Raw genomic sequence first — 20,436 nt, forward strand, 5'->3', positions numbered from 1 at the left:
TCTTCAATAGTAAATGCAACAGTATTAAAGGTCCAAGGTTGATTGAAACTGAGGATACAGAATATCTGATATGGAGGAACTGAGTAAATGAAGGGCCAACTGTTAGTTATGCTCTGATTTTTGACTGTGTGGAGGGCCAGTGCCTCATGTCATTCACCTGTACTGACAAATAAAATCCAAACATGCACAACCATAAGTAACTTGCATTATCTGCAGAACACAAAGGTGGTTTTACAGTAAAAAGTCTGAAAATAATATAATCATCTTGATATATGTAGAGAATACCTGTAGCTAAACTAAACACCCATTCCTGATCAAAAATAACAATAACAAAAGACTTAGTAAATTAAAAAGAGGATGATAGGAAAACATAAACATTTCCTATAAAATCAAGCCCAAGAAAAGATAAATATTATTGCTATACTGATCTTAGCTGATGCAATAAGAAAAGAATGAGTAAATATAGTACAAGAAAAAATAGATAATTTAACAAGAAATATAACAAAAAAACATAAGACCTATATTGGAAAAATTATAAAATTTATTGAAAATGTATAACAGACTACTTAATAAGTCATTATGTTAATGGAAAGACTCTGTGTTAAAAATATTTCAATTCTCCATAAAATGATATGTAGGTTTGCCTTCAATGAAAATACCACCTTATCTTTTTGTAAATCAGAACAAATTAATTCTAAAATTTATATCAAAAGTCCAAGAAAGTTATGAAATAGAATAAGTTGGAGGACTGTCCTAGCAGTTTTGAATCATGGTTGTGCAGTATTAATAGGTGGATAACTGTGTCAGTGGAACATAAGAGAGCCAAGTTTAGATGGAAATGACATTTGGCAGTAGGTGGTATTGCACATAATCAGGGAAAAAGTGAACCTTTAAGTGAATGATTCCGGGGCAATTCGCTATCCATTTAGGAAAACCAAAAACTGAAGTAATTTCTATTTCATGTTAAACAGAAAAATTAATTCCCAATGAATTAAAGTCTTAAGTATGAAAGGAAAAAGCTTTAAAATGTTTAGAGGAAAATGTAAAAGGATAACCTATGACCTTAAGGGAGAAAAGAATTTCTTTGGGAAGAAAAAAAACAGAAAACATTTTTTTTGAAGATTAGAGGGAGAAGTAGTGTTTTATCTCATTTTTTATTGTGCATAACAAGTACAGAATAAGTATAATAAAAATAAATGTTCTCCTAACGTCTTTGCCTTTTAATCAAAAAAAAAAAAAATTTATTTTCTCACCGCTACAAATAAGCCAGTTATTATAATAAAAGGACCAGATCAAACATTCTGAGATAGATTTTCACTAAAGGATATCTGTGCCCTGGATCACAGTCAAGTAATTAAATACTCCCTTTCAGTTTCAGATTTCTCCTCATCAGAACCAAATAAATAGTCTTGGATCATCAGTTGTCAGGATAGTTCTTAAAATAAAATGTTTTCATTAAAACAATTAAAATGAGAAAATATTAAGTGCTATAGTACAAATTAGAAATAACATGTTAATGCTTCAACATTTTAATGAATATCTATTTTAAAATCTCACTGTTATTGCTGTCTGAAAGAGGAAACAATGTTAAATAATTCATTTCTTTTATAGAATCAAACTGGTTAAACGACATACTTTATTTTTCAAAGCTACCAGTTTTGATACCCAGAGGGTCATTTGTGATTATGTTCTGCTAACGGGGTTTGAGACCTCAATCAGCTAAAAAAAAAACTTTAATTGAGTGCTTAGATGGCAGTTGCCCCTTTCTGATGGACGGCGACACTAATCCAGGTCCTCGGGCCATTTTGCATTGGACACGCAGCAACACTGCCGATTTTGTAAACTATTGGAGACATTGTGATGTTTGAGTGAAACCATCTCCACCTCCTTGTGGTGACCGGGGGAGGACCAGGTGATGGAGGGTAGCAGGTGGCCACGTGCTCCACTAGAAAAGGAGCACACAGGAGTGTCAGCTTTGGGGATGAGGACTGCATTCAAGCTCCCTGGGGTTCATAAACTGATCTCAGAAACCACGCTGTTGCTATAGTAACAGTGGCAAGAAGAAAGCAGTCGTGTTTGTGGATGAAAAATTGTCTGCCTTCTTTCTAAATGTGGGGGGCAAGTTACGTGTTGGTGATGGCAATCCATTCCACCAGCCTGGAGAAGGAATTGAAATCTAACACTCAAAATGCCCTGAGGTTGGGAGTGAGACCTGATTTCCAGAAGCTAGCTGTCCATCTGTGAATGCAAGGGAGAGGGGTTTTATTAACCCCCTTTGTTTCCTGATGGGTTTTGTAAATTAGAAGCCCAATGCGAGCACAGCTGTTCCTTTCAGCATCGCAAATCTGCTTTGCAGAGATGGCTCTCTTACTATCTCCCTTTCCACATCACCTAACAAGCAAAAATGGTAAGTGATTGTAAAGCTATTTCCAGCTGCTTTAAATACTCTGTAAGAAAATATTGAGTCTTAACTTCTCAGGTAAGCTCTCAGAGCAGATGAATCTGCCGTTCTTTCAGGTAACTAAGCTAAGTCGTAGATGAGACTGCTTTCGTCTTCAATAACCATTTGCTGTTGCAGGTCTATTATGCGATCTTCCTGAACAAGGGCCGTCTGGAAGTGCATCTCTCCACAGGCGCGCGCACAATGAGGAAAATTGTCGTCAAACCGGAGCCGAGTCTGTTTCACGACGGGAGAGAGCATTCTGTTCATGTAGAGAGAACTAGAGGGTAACGATAGTTCTGGCAACTGACTGTCCTGTCGTAACTAACATGAATGTCTTTGCTCACCTTAACTGGACCTTTGTGTGTATGGACAGACGACGCATCGCTCAAGTGTCAAGTATAGCTCAATTTTATCTTCTTCGTATTTCATACTTTGGGAACTTCATTTACCCTGACCCTTAGGAGTTTTATTCTTAACGTTTTTTCTGATGAGCAGCTGTCCTCTCCACCTCTGGAACACCAAATGCATCTTCTGAAGCCATAGCTAAGAAAAATCTCTCCCTCCGCACCTCTCAAATACTCTCTTCTCCAATAAAGCATATGTGGGTGGTGAAAGGCGCAGAGCGGCTCAGCTGGGGCCCGCAGCCTTTGGCAGCTGCCATTTCATTCGGGTTCCAAAGCAGTTATGGCAGCTGCTTAGAAATCTGTCCCACATCAGAGCAGGGCGGCTGCAGCAGGAGCCCCGGAGCCTCGCGCCTGGCCCCTGCCAGGGTGCCCGGGGTCCCTGCCGCAGCGCCGTGAGGGGCCGGGGCTGAGAGGGGCAGGGGCTGCTGGCTTGCCACCGGTGCACAGAGGATGCCTCTCCGCTGATCCCCCAGAGCACTTGCTTCCCAGCCCCGACTCAGGGAATTGGCTGTTAGTGTTAGGAGTTGATGTCTTATGTTTTCAGAATGCTGAAGTACTTTATACTTACTTTATTGAGAAAGTCATTTGTTGTTATTTGATTTTTTTTTTCCAATCAAAGTGTATACAGCTCAGGTAAGGGGCTTCCCTGATGGTTCAGCAGGTAAAGAATCCCCCTGCAATGCGGGAGACACAGGAGATGCACATTCTGTCGCTGGGTGGGTTAGATCCCCTGGAGAAGGAAATGGCAACCCACTCCAGTATTCTTGCCTGAAAAATCCCATGGACAGAGGAGCCTGGTGGGCTGCAGTCCATGGGTCACAAAGAGTCAGACATGACTGAGCAACGAAGCACACAAGCCCAGTGAGTTTGGAAAGACAACTGGAGAAAAACAGGCCCAGAGACTCCAGACCTCCAAGCCAACGACCCATTTATTAGACTGAAAACATAGAAAAGAACTAGAAATCAAACTTGATGAAACCTCAAAACATAGAGAATACTTTTAAATATAACAGTATGAAGGTGTAGCAAAAGTTCAAGCAAGCAGATGTTATTCTGTATATAAAGACCACCATTTTCTAATCATCCCCTTGTGTGGACAATAGTTTAAATAAGTAATAAGAATGTCTTGTAAGTAAAGAAACTTTCCAAGCTTTGCATTTTTCTATTATATAGAGCATTATCTTCTGGGCTGAATTGATGCTCAGTCAATTACTGAGTATCTACTAACTGAAATGTTTAGAAACCATGATTAAGACAAATGAGGGATCAATATTTGGACAAAGTAAGAACATTTGCTAATCTTCTAGGCACATATTGCAGTCAGGGTCTCTGAAGAGAAATGCAAACTGAATTTTCTTATTTGAACCTTAAGGAATGCTCTAGAATACTGATTTCGCAAGTCTTCTAGACTTTACTGCAGGTCCTTTGCCAAATGTTAGTCCTTCTCATTGTAGCAAAAACTTTTTAAATAATTTCAAGAAGTTTTTAAATAATTTCAAGAAGCAAATGCCGATCTGAGAAAGATAGTTGGCCAAAAAAATCATCCAAAATATGTTATTTTGTAGAGAAAGGATTCTGACATTCCCAAGTGCATTTTGATGTTATGCTAAGGTGTCCTTTTAACAGGTGTCTCTTCAAGAAGGGTATTTTAGCATGCCAGCATCACAGCTGTTGGCCATCAATCCAACCTTTATTTGATTAAGCTCGGTGTAGTACATCCCTGAAAACTGGTCATTCAGTTAATTGGCCATATAAACAAACTGTTGTGCCATTCGCTATTAATTAAAGGATAATGTATTGGACATATTAGTGTGTTGTCACTACACTCTGTGGCAAAACAAGAGCTCATTTGCCACCGTAAGGTCTCATTCAGCACTCTGAGGTCAAAAAACAATTATCACCTATCCTTTAAGCAAGTGCTTCAATTAACTGATTAACCGGAGATCACTAATGACCCTAAGAACATCACCTAGAAACATATTTTAATGCTTCATATCAATTTTATGGCATGCCCTGTGTCAAATACTACAAAAATTATGTCCTTTAGTTATTCTAAATATATATGAGATATGTATTCATATCCTTTCATCACAGATGAGGAAATATTAACTAATTTACCCCAAATCACATAGCTAGTAAATAACAGGCAGGATTTAAACCCAGATATACTTGACTTTAACACCTCTATCTGTGCTTGCTAGGTATTTATTCTTACCTTGTTTGTGACCTCAGAGGTTTGTATTACTTGATGGTGATGATGATATTCTTGTTAACTTTGAAATACTCACTTTATTCCAACACTATTTAGACTGTAAATGTCAATTGTTTCCTTTCTTTGAACTTTGGATAAGATAGTAATTTTAATAATTTTAATACCGCCTCATAAAATTAGTAGATTTTTACCAAACTGAGAGGCAAGCTTTTCAGTATTTACTCTCTTTATGCTTCCTTTCTCATCTTCTTTCCTTCTCTACTCCTTCCTCTGCGAAAATCTCACCTCCTTTATTTGGTGTCTAATTCCCCAGTACTCCAGTGATCCTCTGCCTTTTATAACTGCTTGACCTTCTGATCTTCCTCCTGGAGTCCACCTAAATGGCCAGTTGTTCTAACTGGATAAAAACAGTAAACCCTAAGAGCCTGGAGGAGAAGCTTAGGCACATAGGTATTCTCCAGGAAAGCATCTTCACACAGGCACAGAATTAGGCTAACGACCACAAAGTTGGAGCAAAATGCTTCAGGAATAGTTTGAGGTTTCCAGAACTGGACCAAGATTTGAACACTGCAACCCAATTATTTCTTTCTAACTATCCAAAATATGTTCAATTTTAAAATTTCAGGTTTTGCTTCTCATGTAAATTGTAAATTTCAGGGCACTCCTCTTAATATCTTTACCATGTATGCAGTTCATTTGATGGTGATTTGAAAAAAAAATCTTAAATCAATATTTCATACAAATAAATTGAATATAAGTAATAAAATATTATAAAACTTAAAGATTCAACTATTGAAATTTTAAGGAAATACAGCTGACATATCACAATACAAATAGTATTGTAATGATTCTTATAATGCTATTTGGTAGGTCCACAGTAAAGAATTTTTGAATAAATATTTTTTAAAAAACACACCAGAATCATAAAGGACATGTAATATCCCTCTTTACAAAGTGCTAAATAAATGACCTAGATTTGATGCTCCTAGGATGTAAAATACAAACTGGATTCAACTATAGTCTTTTAACAGTGTCCTTATTAAGTAATACAACCTCAGTGCAATGCCTTAGTTAATGTTTTCCATGATTCAGAGTCGGGGTTCTTATCCTCCTTTTATAAAAGAATCAGATGAGGCTGAGCAAGATTAAATAACTAACCCAAGGTCACACAGCTACTAAGCTTTCATGCATGCTAAGTCGCTTCAGCTGTGTCCTACTCTGTGACTCCATGGACTGTAGCCTGCCAGACTCCTCTGTTCATGAGGATTCTCTAGGCAAGAGTACTGGAGTGGGTTGCCATTTCCTCCTCCAGGAGATCTTCCCAGGGATGGAACCTGTGTCTCTGTCTCCCGCATTGGCCGGTAGTTCATACTAGTGCTTAAGTCCAGCCTGTTTCTTCTGAACATTCATGCTCACTCTACATCTCCACCCTGTGACCCAGGAAGAAAGGGCCATTGTTGTGGTCTTGAGGGGCAGAACCAGACTAGAGAGGGTCCACATGAGAAAGATGAGAGACTCTGGATCTTTAAAAATTCTAATCAAAAGCAGAGATTTTTGTCCTTCTCTCCTAGGACAGTATTTAACAGTGGCCTAAACCCTTCATTCAAACCCTGAGGAACACTGGTACATAGGAGATTACTTTTAGCAAATGGAAAAAAAAAAAGAGGGAGTCTGAGGGGTACTTCTCAATGAGTCACACATATCCAGAAGTGAGTGGTTTTCTAAAAGTCTCATAAAACCACCCACATTCTTAGCAATAAGGTTAAACTCTTGAATTTTGCCAACACAATCTTCCAGAGTCTGGCAAAACATCAATATATCGTTCCCCCTATTTTGCCTTTGAAACTAAAGTCAATCTGCTCCCTCCATGCCCCCTGAGCAGTGACATTTTAAGCCACAGCAATATCTGTTCTTTCTTCTATTCTCTTAAATTTGAATTGTCTCAACGTGGGTGCGTTGTTCAGTGCCATTTCAGAGCATCTTAACCCCGATTTATTGTTTCTAACTCTATGTGTGGTTTTTCTTCTTTATAAAATCAAGTAACATAACATTTTAGAACTGAATTTGCTGCCTAAATATTTCAGATTTTCTCTCCAGATGTGAATTAGTTTGTAGTAATCCCCATTCATGATCCTCGAGCTATTGACTGACACTTATGACTAAGAGCCCCATGCTGACTATTGGGACTGAAGTTTAAAACCTGCTTCTAGAACAAAAGAGAAAATGCCTTTGGTCATTTTCATCAGCAGAATTCTTTGCCTCCTGATTTTCTTCCCCTGGATCCACAGAGTGAATAAGTAGCATGAGGTTCTCAATTAGTAATGTGTAAGTTATCTCTCATAGGCAACTTAAGGGCAGTAATGAAACAGCCACTAAAGAAAATCATTGCAGAGAACAATTAGCATGGTGTTCTAGCCTGCCTCTTCCATTCGAAAGCCAGCAGCTACATTCTTTATAAAACATCCTCTAAGCACTTGCTGTTGATTCCTACAATCTAAGCTCTCAGGAGTACAGTTTGTCCCCTAGCAAGAAGATAATAGCTGGCACAAACCAAGAAATAAAGAGCCAAACAAAATGTGCCCCCATGCTGTGCTAAACTGACTGAGCCTCATACGATTAGACATGACAACCCCACACGGAAGCCTCCACTCCACCAGCTCATGTGTAGGACCACTGTTGTCAACACCACCAGAGGCTAATGCTGTAGCTACACCACTGCCTTATTTCAAGAAACTCTCTAGGAGAGCTAACAAGGAAGGCAGAGGGACAATATCCTGAGAAACAATATCATTTGCTAAGTGTCAAACTCCTAATCATCAGATATGGCTCTCTTAAAAGCTACTGGAAGAAGGGGTGCGGGGTGGCGGGAGAGAGTTTGATTTCTGGTTGTATAGGACATTGTGTGTTTTACACTTGTTTACTTTCAATATTTTATCAGCATGTTCACTGTTCAAGTGGATGAAGACAGAAGGCATATGCAAAATCTGACAGTAGAACAGGCAATAGAAGTTAAAAAGCTTTTCATTGGGGGTGCTCCACCTGAATTTCAACCTTCCCCACTCAGAAATATTCCTCCCTTTGAAGGCTGTATATGGAACCTTGTTATAAACTCTGTGTAAGTGAATCTCCTTGTTACTATTTTTTTTTTCATAGGAGGATCACTATGGCATCTACATTATCCAAAACCATGGGGTGAGGGAGAGGGGAAACAATGAAGATCTTCAAGTCAAATTTTTGTTCAATTGCACTGATGACCTTTGAAGGGGGAAAGGGGAAATGTGATGTAACAGTAGGGAAGCAGGACAATGAAAAATAAGAGAAAGTATTGAACTTTTATTATGTTCCCTTAGCCCGATGGACTTTGCACAGCCTGTATCCTTCAAAAACGCAGACATTGGTCGCTGTGCCCATCAGGAACCCCCTGAGGAGGAGGCTGGAGCAGTTACGGCTGAAACGGTTATCCAGCCAGAACCGGTTCCCACCCCGGCAGTTCCCGCACCCACCCCATTTCTGACACACGTAAGTGTTTATGTCCCATTGCTTTCTCATTTTACCCCTGTGTTTGTAGTCACTTTCTGAAGGAAGGTTACTCAGGCCATCTAGTACACTCTACTGCAAGAACTAGAGGAAGGGTCACCTATCATAAAAACCTATTCTCCTTACGTCTTCCTTGAATTACTTTCATTTATATTTCCGGTCTCCTTTAATCTTCTTGTTTATAAAGTGGCACATGTTTCCAGTTGAAAAGTTAGACAGAAATGTCTGCGGAATCAAGAATAAAATTCACCTATACTAGCACCACCCAGAGGTAATCATGTCAATTTTCAGCCCCTTTTATTTGCATTTTACACAGTAAATCTCCTATCATGTATACAACTTGGTATTCTGTTTTTAAAAACCAGTTGTACATAGGTAAAACTGTTTCTAAACATCTTGCCAAAGTGTATGTCTAATATGATGTATATGTATATGTATGTTTGTGTGAGAGAGACATAAAAAATACTTCATAGAATGGAAGGTAGTAAGTATATCCTTGATTAGAACATGGGTCCAGAGTCAGACTGCCTGGGTTCAAATCCCAGCACATCTGTATGAATTGGGAAAGCTACTTAGCCAATCTGTTCCCCTCAGTTACCTCATCTGTACAGTGAGTATAGAGTTTTTTAAAAGATGTTTGTTAAACACCTAGCATTATACTAAACATTTAATAAATGGCATAATTACCATATAGTAATGGTCATAGTGACAGCTTTTAAACAATTTCTGTTCAATATTATAAGTAATTTTCCTAACAGCTGTCTAAAATGTATATGTATATATCATCACCCCATTTTTTAGCTGAGTGAATTAAGAATTAGTTAGCCTAAATAATAAACCCAGAGACAGTCCGTCAGTGGCAGGACAGGAATCTTAATCCAGTGGGTCTGATTATACAATCTGATTCCTTATTGTGGCGACACTCCGTCTTTACAGCTCGTTCTATGTCTTCCTCATTGAGCGGCTACCATTTAGAGCATTTCCAGTTTTTCGCTACTAGAAACTATTGTAATCAGCTCTTCTGTACGTCAGACTTTCTCATTGTTGCTAATGATGTTCTTAAAATAGATTCTTCATTGGGTAATTATGAGGCCAAGTGAAGAATATACCCAAGATTCTCAACAGATATACAGGAATTGCTTTTTCCAAAGGTTATACAAATTTTCATTCTCACCGCCAAAGATCTCACACTGCTCTTGACACCACATGCACCGTACTTATAATATTTGCCAGTTGACAGGTGGAATGTGTTACCTTGAGTGCCGATTTTGAAACTCTCCAACACTTTGTTCTTTTCATTAGTTTTCATGATGGAACTAGTTGTTCTGTAGAGCAGTGTGCTCATTGTCACTAGAAATATTTATTAAATGAGAAGCCAAACTGGCCATTTACTCCAAGCATCATTTCCTCCTCTGTAAAATGTGGGTATTATACCTACATTGCCTAATGATGGGATTATTATAAGAATCAAATGACATGATATATGTGGAAGTTCTTTGAAAAGTGGAAAAGTTATGCACGCATAGATACTGTAGGAAGGTTCTTTCTTGTGGGCTTCTCTCTAGCTGCAGGGAAAGGGGGCTACTCTCCAGTTGCAATACATGAGTTTCTTACTGCGGTGGCATCTCTAGTTGTGGAGCATGGACCCCATGGCGTTCGGGCTTCAGCTGTTGCAGCCCATGGGCTCAATAGTTGTGATTCCTGGTCTCTAGAGCGCGGGCTCGGTGGTTGTGACTCACAGGTCTAATTGTCCTGCAGCATGTGGGATCTTACCAGACCAGGGATTGAGCCCTTGTCTTCTCCATTGACAAGGTAGATTCTTTACCACTGAGCCACCAGGGAAGCCCCAGATACTGTGAGAAATCTCTGTGTTTACTAAGGAACTAGTATGTGTCCAGTACTCTGCCAGGCATAGTATATCCATTATTTCATTTGATTTCCACAAGTTGTTAATCATTTCTTGTTTATTTATATTGTTGGAAGTATTATTAGCCCCATTTCACAGAAGAAAATACCTGTAATCACACAGCACAGCTAGCAAGTGAAAGGCTATCAGTCATTTGGGGATTAGTTCAAGGAGTTGCTTTTCTCCTAAGACATGACTGAGATCTGCCACATGGATTTTTTTTCCATTTATTTTTATTAGTTGGAGGCTAATTACTTTACAATATTGTAGTGGGTTTTGTTATACATTGACATGAATCAGCCATGGATTTACATGTATTCCCCATCCCGATCCCCCCTCCCACCTCCCTCTCTACCAGATCCCTCTGGGTCTTCCCAGTGCACCAGGCCCAAGCACTTGTCTCATGCATCCAACCTGGGCTGGTGATCTGTTTCACCCTAGATAATATACATGTTTCGATGCTGTTCTCTCGAAACATCCCTCCCTTGCCTTCTCCCACAGAGTTCAAAAGTCTGTTCTGTACATCTGTGTCTCTTTTTCTGTTTTGCATATGGGGTTATCGTTACCATCTTTCTAAATTCCATATATATGTGTTAGTATGCTGTAATGGTCTTTATCTTTCTGGCTTACTTCACTCTGTATAATGGGCTCCAGTTTCATCCATCTCATTAGAACTGATTCAAATGAATTCTTTTTAATGGCTGAGTAATATTCCATGGTGTATATGTACCCCAGCTTCCTTATCCATTCATCTGCTGATGGGCATCTAGGTTGCTTCCATGTCCTGGCTATTATGAACAGTGCTGCGATGAACATTGGGGTGCATGTGTCTCTTTCAGGTCTGGTTTCCTCAGTGTGTATGCCCAGAAGTGAGATTGCTGGGTCATATGGCAGTTCTATTTCCAGTTTTTTAAGAAATCTCCACACTGTTCTCCATAGTGGCTGTACTAGTTTGCATTCCCACCAACAGTGCAAGAGGGTTCCCTTTTCTCCACACCCTCTCCAGCATTTATTGCCTGTAGACTTTTGGATAGCAGCCATCCTGATTGGCATGTAATGGTACCTCATTGTTGTTTTGATTTGCATTTCTCTGATAATGAGTGATGTGGAGCATCTTTTCATGTGTTTGTTAGCCATCTGTATGTCTTCTTTGGAGAAATGTCTGTTTAGTTCTTTGGCCCATTTTTTGATTGGGTCATTTATTTTTCTGGAGTTGAGCTGCAGGAGTTGCTTGTATATTTTTGAGATGAATCCTTTGTTGCTTTGTTTGCTATTTTCTCCCAATCTAAGGGCTGTCTTTTCACCTTGCTTATAGTTTCCTTTGTTGTGCAAAAGCTTTTAAGTTTCATTAGGTTCCATTTGTTTATTTTTGCTTTTATTTCCAGTATTCTGGGAGGTGGGTCATAGAGGATCTTGCTGTGATTTATGTCAGAGAGTGTTTTGCCTATGTTCTCCTCTAGGAGTTTTATAGTTTCTGGTCTTACATTTAGATCTTTAATCCATTTTGAAATCCCTTGCATTCCTATGCACTAACAATGAGAAAACAGAAAGAGAAATTAAGGAAACAATACCATTCACCATTGCAACAAAAAGAATAAAATACTTAGGAGTATATCTACCTAAAGAAACAAAGGACCTATACATAGAAAACGATAAAACACTGATGAACGAAATCAAAGAGGACACAAACAGATGGAGAAATATACCGTGTTCATGGATTGGAAGAATCAATATTGTCAAAATGGCTATACTACCCAAAGCAATCTATAGATTCAACACAATCCCTTTTAAGCTACCAACAGTATTTTTCACAGAACTAGAACAAATAATTTCACAATTTGTATGGAAATACAAAATACCTCAAAGAGCCAAAGTAATCTTGAGAAAGAAGAATGGAACTGGAGGAATCAACCTGCCTGACTTCAGACTATACTACAAAGCCACAGTCATCAAGACAGTATGGTACTGGCACAGAGACAGAAATATAGATCAATGGAACAGAATAGAAAGCCCAGAGATAAATCCACGAACCTATGGACACCTTATCTTTGACAAAGGAGGCAAGGATATACAAGGGAAAAAAGACAACCTCTTTAATAAGTGGTGCTGGGAAAACTGGTCAACCACTTGTAAAAGAATGAAAATAGAACACTTTCTAACACCATGCCACATGGATTTTAGAATATTTCCTTAATGCTTCCATAATATGGCTTTATGCTAGATTTCTCCCAGCAAAGGGAAGGTGAATGATCCCTATCCCTTCTCCCTCATATACCACTCTCTGAACTGTTATCCTTCATATCTGTCCCTTGGTCTCAAGTCAATTAAAGAATTAAAAACACTGTGGGTAAAATAAGCTTTTTAGACATTGGATACAAATATCCATTTAGATTCTAAAGGAAAGCAGATCCTAAATTCTGAACAACTAACTTAGAATTATAACAAGCAGAAGCCTTAGAGACCAACTGATCCAATTGCCATTTTAACACATGAATCTTTTTATATGATACTTGATGTGGATTTACCGATTTTGCTTGAACATTCCATTGACAAAGCTCTTCCAGTGTTACAATAGGGCAGGCTCTAGTTGTTAGAAAGCCATTGGTTATAATGAAGTAAAACCACATCCCTATAACCTCCATGTAATGATTGTGTTTCTGTAGCCAAACACATTAAGTTTTTATCTTCTCTAACATCCCTTCAAGCATTTGAAAACAGCTGTGCTCTCCTTTCCCAGGCTAAATATCCCATTATCTCAAGCATTTTTCTTAATTTCTAATTTTGTTATTCCCACTGATGGTATTCTTATATTTGAAATATCTCTTTCAAAATATGGCACCTAGAATAGACCATACCACTCAAAATGGAGTACACAGTTCAGAGGACAGCAGAGCTCCTCCTTCCACTGGTCTGTCATCGTATTCTACTAATACACCTGAGAACATTTTAATGTTTTAATCAGATGTCCCATGCCATTAATTCCTCGTTAGGTACTGTATTCAGTCAACCAAAACCTTGAGGGCCTTTGAACTTCTCTTGAGTCAGATGTCTCAGCCAGTACACATTGAACTGGTCTGGTTTATTCATGAATAACCCTGCTGGACCTTCTTTTTCTCTTTTTAGTGATTACCTTTCTTAGTTGTGTTTCTAAAACACAACCTTTTAGGAGATCTCAAGCATATCCTAGAGATCACATTGGTTTCTAGAGATCACATTTTCCTCCTTTTTCTGAGAACAAAGATCCTTTTGCATCTGGACTAGAGATTTTTAACTCATTTAAAGTTTTCTTATAAATTTCTGTTTTAATTCCAGTTTCCATTTTCTCTCAGCAGTGTATGTTTAACTTCTACAAAAAAGAACAATCCACTTAATAGACAAGACAAAACCAAAAGAGAGGTTGAGTAACAGTCCTGTGGGTTGGTGTAGAAAGACTCATAGACAGCAGACTTGCACATTGTAATACTTATGACTATGTGGCCAAATCTGTGTATTTTAGAATCTTTCATCTCTGTTGCGTTGTACCATATTTTCGGAGTTTCAGATCATGGAACCATACATGTTTCCTCTTTTAATTTGATTTCTTTCATTTTCATTCATTATTATTTTGTGTGTGGAGAGAAATATCTACTTTTTAAAGGCTATTTAAAGGTTTGATAATGTTTTATAACAAATATTTACTAAGAGCCTACAAAATGCAAAGATGAATAAAATATCATCATTTATTTTATGACATTTATTTCAAATATGTATTAAGAGCGTACTAGAGAAACAGAAACGGAGAGATATATCTGAGAAAGTAGATATTAACGTAAATAGCACAGTAACCAAATATGCAAGGAGGTCAGTCAGGATAAATGCCAAGTATGGACTGCAAACACAACTGGCTAGCTTCCAAGATGAAAACTAGAAGCATGTCTGGGGACACCGTTAACCTCCATCTAGGTTAGTAGTACCTAGACGTGTGAAAACAGATCCATAAAATGCAAGTTTTAGTATGTCACCATACTCTTGTACTTAAAATCTTTCAATAGAAACAATATAAAATGACATACTTATGACATTATGTTAAGTGGGGAAAACAGGATATAAGACTCCGTATTCTGCATCATCATATCTATGTCAATAGTTAGAAAAACATGTAAGGAAAAAACCTTTTCAAAAAATGCATCAGATGCTAACAACAGATGATGGATATGGTCCAGAGATGATTTTCATCATTTCAAAAAATATTCTTAAATGTGTTTTGCTTTCGTAAATGTTTTAAAAGATAAACTGGAAAGCAATGGTTTTTCAGCATTTATTTCTCCACAGCCACCAGTTATGTAGCTGATTTCCTTCCTGGGGAAGAGAAATGTGCTGCGTGAGCCCCTCTCAGCTCAACCAGATTGAGAGTCACCGAGGAAACAAACTAGGTCTTTAATCCAAGTGATCCGTGATAGAGGTCTGCCTGCCCACCTGCTGTGGCCCGCCTACCCTTACTCAGTGAACTCAGGGGGCTCGCTGAATAACTGCCTCGTCCTCTCCAAATGGAGGAAACCCTGCTGAAAAAGAGGAGAATGTTTACTCTGAGGATTGTTGCTATTGTTCAGTTGCCAGGTTGTGTCTGACTATTCATGACCCCATGCACTGCAGCACACCAGCCTTCCCTATCTGTCACCCGTTTCCGGAGCCTGCCCAAGTTCATGTCCACTGAATCGGTGATGCCATCCAACCGTCTCATCCTCTGTTGCCTGCTTCTCCTTCTGCCTTCAGTCTTTCCCAGCAGCAGGGCATTTTCCAGTGAGTTTTTGTGTCAAGTGGCCAAAGTATTGGAGCTTCAGCTTCAGCATCAGCCTTTCCAATGAGTATTCAGGGCGGATTTCCTTTAAGATTGACTGGTTTGATCTCCTTGCAGTCCAAGGGACTCTCAAGAGTCTTCTCCAACTCCACAGTTCAAAAGCATCAATCTTCAGTGCTCAATTTTCCTTATGGTCCAACTCTCACATCCATACATGACTACTGGAAAAACCATAGCTTTGACTGGACAGACCTTTGTAGGTAATGTCTCTGCTTTTTAATATGCTGGCTAGGTTTGTCATAACTTTTCTTCCAAGGAGCAAATGTGTTTTGATTTCATGGCTGCGGTCACCATCTGCAGTGATTTTAGAGCCCCAGAAGAGGAAATCTGTCACTGTTTTCAACTTTCCCCCTTCTATTTGCCATGAAGTGATGTGACTGGATGCCATGATCTTAGTTTCTTTAATATTTAGTTTTAAGCTGGATTTTTCACTCTCCTCCTTCACCCTCATCAAGAGATTCTTTAGTTCCTCTTCACTTTCTGCCATTAGAGTGATATCATCTGCATATCTGAGGTTGTTGATATTTCTCCAGGCAATCTTGATTCCAGCTTGTAACTCATCCAACCCTGCATTTCTTATGACATGCTTTGCATATAAGTTAAATAGATCAGTGACAAAAACAGCCTTGTCATACTCCTGTCTCAATCCTGAACCAGTCAGTTGTTCCATACGAGGTTCTAACCATTGCTTCTTGATCGGCATACAGGTTTCTCGGGAGGCAGGTAAGATGGTCTGGTATTCCCATCTCTTTAAGAGTTTTCCATAGTTTGTTGATCCACAAGGTCAAAAGCTTTAGCGTAAAAAGCTTTAGCGTAGTTAGTGGATCAGAGGTAGATGTTTTCCTGGAATTCCCTTGCTTTCTCTCTGATCAAGCAGATGTTGGCAATTTGATCTCTGGTTCCTCTGCCTTTTCTAAACCCAGATTAGACATAAGGAAGTTCTTGGTTCATGTAATACTGAAGCCTAGCATGCAGAATTTTGAGCATAACCTTGCTGGCATGGGAGATGAGTGCATTTGTCCAGTGGTTTGACCATTCTTTAGTACTGCCCTTCTTGGGAAGTAGGATAAGGATTGACCTTTTCCAGTCCTGTGGCCACTGCTGGATTTTCCAAATTTGCTGATATAATTGACATAAGTGCAGCGCTTTGATAGCATCATTTTTTAGGATTTTAAATGATTCTGCTGGAATTCCATCACCTCCACTAGCTTCACTGACAGCAGTGCTTTCTAAGGCCCACTTGACTTCACAGTCCAGAATTCCTGGCTCAGGGTGAGTGACCACACCATCGTGGTTATCCGGGTCATTAAGATCTTTTTTGTTCAGTTCTTCTGTGTATTCTTTCTATCTGTTCTTGATCTCTTTTAGATCTCTTCTACTTCTGTTAGGTTTTTACCATTTCTGTCCTTTATTGTGCCCATCTTGGGATGAAAGTTTCCTTTGATATTTCTAATTTTCTTGAAGAGATTTCTAATCTTTTCCCCTTCTGTTTTCCTCCATATCTTTGCGCTGTTCATAGAAGAAGGCCTTCTTGTCTTCCTTGCTGTCCTCTGGAGTTCTGTGTTTGGTTGGCTGTACCTTTCCCATTCTCCTTTGCTTTTTGCTTCTCTTCTTTCTTAAGCTACTTGTGAAACCTCCTCAGACAACCACTTTGCCTTCTTGCTTTTCTTTTTCTTTGGGATGATTTTGTTCACTGCCTCCTGTACAATATTACAGACCCCTGTCCATAGTTCTTCAGGCACCCTGTTTACTAGATCTAATCCATTTAAATCTATTTGTCACCTCCACTGTGTGTATCCATGGGATTTTAATCGTACCTGGCTGGCCTAGTGGTTTTTCCCCACTTTCCTTAATGTAAGCCTGAATTTTGCTATAAGAAGCTGATGGTCTGGCCCACATTCAGCTCCTGGTCTTGTTTTTGCTGACTGTATACAGCGTCTCCAACTTCAGCTACAAAGAATGTAATCAATCTAATTTCGGTATTGGCCATTTGATGACTGATGTCCATGTGTAAAGTTGTCTGTTGTGTTGTTGAAAAAGAGTGTTTACTATGACCAGTGCATTCTCCTGGCATAACAAGGATTATTATGGCCTAAATTATACACTGTGTGCAAAGTAGCTGCTCACAACTACACTCCACCCTTCTTCTAAGAGAACTAGTTACTTGAACCTTTCACAATTCTAAGGTGAGAGCAAGGGTTAGGGAAAGGAGGTGAGCATTCCGGGTTTAAATGAACTCCAGCGTGATATGGTTATTATCTCTCGAGTCTCCTATCAGTTTCAATTCTCACCATTTTCTCTTTTTAAATCAAAATTCAGAATTTTAGGAATTCATTTAAGAATTAAGATTTACGTGTTAATTCCAGAAGTGGCAACTATACCTATCCACGTGTCCCTTGTTGGTTCCAGCACAGTTGACAGCATCCTCTCCTATTCTGTTTCTTTCATTTCCTTCTTTACGACATCATACCTGTCCCCACCAGCAACTTAGAGCACAAGGACAATGTTCCCTCTCTTCCAGGGCAATTTAAGAGTATTTTGAGAAAGCCCTGCCCTGTGAAATGGATTAATGTCAATCCTATTATTAATACATGCCAGAACATCATAGATCAGAGCGCATGTTTTCCGCATATTATCTCATTTGGTAGTGTGGTAGCTATCTTCTCTTCATACTGCTCTCTTATTCTTTAGCCTGTTTAGCGCTGGATAAAAAAACAGTTCTGCTTATTCTATTTGTGGATACTTCTCATGGAGGACAGCAGGGATAAGAGTAGATAAGACTGTGGACTTCTAGTACTACAGAAAATTATCAAAATGTGACAAGTTCTCTGCAGGTATATCTGCCGTTTATACCAAGTCTTTCCAGCCAATGTGGCCTGTGTGGATTTGTATACAATGCGCTGGCTGAATGGTTGTTCTTTTTTGTTTGCTTAAACTTGAATATTGGAATGTTGAACTTTGAATTTCAAAGTCTAAGATGTGAATACTAAGAGGAGTGGTTAAATAGCCATGAGGGGTCCCTGCAGTTCAGGGCTCTTGGGGGAGTTGTGAAAAAGAAGTAGAAAAGAATAGAGCAAAGGAAAACTATTACTCCTGCAGATTTAATGCTCTGACTTTAAAAGCTAAGTACAGTCCTGGCCAATAAATCGATTGGATACTGCTTTGTATTTAAAGGGGAAACATACATTTTCCATACCACAAAGAATTACTCTTCAGACATTAGTGTGTAGATGGAACTGCAAATGCCCACTGTTTACCAAAAGAGCTTATATTCAGAGAGTTAACATAACTCAGTTTCTCAGTAAACAACTTGAACAGCGGTTTTGTATTTCAGAATATTAAAGTCTGTACTGTAGAAATTATCTTCTGCTTAGTATTCATGCCAAAAGAAGAGCATCACAAAGACGCATCCGACTTTGAAGAAGTCATTTAGTCATTTGTTTAGAATTTTTGACTCATGAAATAAGAAAATGATGCTACTTTTTGAATTAATTTTTATTAAAGTATAGTTAATTTACAATATTACATCATTTTCAGGTATACAGCATAGTGAATCAGTATTTTTGCAGATTATACTTCAATTATGCAAGTTTTAAATCATTCATCATTTGGTGCTTTGAAGAACAGAGATGCCAGTTTTGGTCAATACAATTAAAGTCTCTACTCTGCACCAATCTAAAGTCAAGCAATGCTTATCCACCAATCCTATGTCATTCTGAATCCAATAACTCATTTCCAAATGTCACCCAACAGTCAGCAGTTGGAAGTGACCCCTGCTTTATTCTGATCTGAAATTAATTGAGTGACAGGATGAAGGTGAAAATGTGAAGTCCATTGCCAATCTGAGGCGCTATCCAGTTGCCTAAACGTGGCTATGGGAAGCACAGCTTCCTTCAGAGTCATCTCCAGCCGCATCGCTGCTCACACCAACAGGTGCGTGGCCATGGTTAGACTCCCCACCCAAGTCCTGTCTGCCTACATCTTGTCACCTGCCACGCAGAGATGTACATGGAGCAAGCACATCCTGTCCCTTCACATTTTCCCCATATGTACTTTAAAGAGTCCCCACAAGGTGGCAGGATTGTAACGTGCTGAGATTGATGATCCCCTGATATTTGTATTATTAACACATTTCAGAGATCAGTGTTTCCAAAATAACACAAGTCACGTCCATAAAGATGATGCCTCCCCTCGAGTTCCCACTGGCTTGAAGGAAGACAATTCATCTTGCAACAACTATTCTTTAAAGGTTACTTAAAATTTTCTCACTAGAAGACCCTTAGCTTAAATTTCTTTGGGAAGCAGTGTTGAAGATGTCTTTAACAACAAAATCATTTTACTCGTGTGCAAACCTTGGGGCACTTTCTATCCCATCTCACATGGTCCCTCTTCAAAATGTGATTAGAAAGAAAAGAGCCGCTTGAGTGGCCAAGTGAGCACTCTACCCTCTGAGGGGTTTGAGGGAGGAGGAAGAGGAGATATGACAGGTAACCTTCTGGGAATATCAGGCCTGGGTTCAGATCTTCCCACAGGAAAGCAGTTTAGACACAGTCCATCCCATCTCCCTTTAACCAAGAGAGAGGAGGCGTTGAGGCTTGCAGCAGAAACATTACCAGACTAGAGACTGTTGGAGAATTGTCTTCTCGTTTAAATCCTGAAGCAGAGACACAGAAAATTCTCTTATACTGGCACTTCTCTGTCCTGTTTCAACTGCCAATTTTATAAAAGAACGTGCTAGTTTATTTAAGCTGTTTCCATATCCATCCCATTGCAAATTGATGATAGTAAACATCAACTGGGCTATCCTTAAATAAAAATGAACTTATATACTGGCTTTCTACTTTGAGTTTACCAAACAGAGTGATGGACTGCCCTGGTGCCTCAGGGGTAAAGAACCCACCTACCAGTGCAGAAATACAGGTTCAGTCCCTGGGCTGAGAAGATCCCCTGGAGAAGGAAGTGGCTACCCACTCCAGTATTCTTGCCTGGGAAATCCCATGGACAGAGGCACCTAGAGGGGTCATAAAAGAGACAGACACAACTTCGCGATGAAACAACGGCAACAAGAGAGTAATGCATTTGCTATCAATGTCTTCT

At 39.1% G+C, this 20,436-nt stretch overlaps 1 protein-coding gene and 1 long non-coding RNA gene across 2 annotated transcripts in view; one reads left to right on the top strand and one right to left on the bottom strand.

Moving 5' to 3' along the window:
- LAMA2 (laminin subunit alpha 2) overlaps positions 1 to 20,436 on the top strand; it is a 659,970-nt gene that overhangs the window by 624,294 nt on the left and 15,240 nt on the right. The window contains exons 55-57 of the mRNA XM_061130198.1: positions 2,579 to 2,727; positions 7,998 to 8,174; positions 8,410 to 8,578. Of these exons, the coding sequence (XP_060986181.1) occupies positions 2,579 to 2,727; positions 7,998 to 8,174; positions 8,410 to 8,578 (495 nt within the window). The remainder of the gene's footprint in view (positions 1 to 2,578; positions 2,728 to 7,997; positions 8,175 to 8,409; positions 8,579 to 20,436) is intronic.
- The window catches only part of LOC133047144 (uncharacterized), a 32,303-nt gene continuing 30,355 nt past the window's right edge, over positions 18,489 to 20,436 (bottom strand). The window contains exon 3 of the long non-coding RNA XR_009690675.1: positions 18,489 to 20,350. This is a non-coding gene — a long non-coding RNA (uncharacterized LOC133047144). The remainder of the gene's footprint in view (positions 20,351 to 20,436) is intronic.

This window comes from Dama dama, chromosome 26, assembly GCF_033118175.1.
Source record: "Dama dama isolate Ldn47 chromosome 26, ASM3311817v1, whole genome shotgun sequence".
Taxonomy (NCBI): domain Eukaryota; kingdom Metazoa; phylum Chordata; class Mammalia; order Artiodactyla; family Cervidae; genus Dama; species Dama dama.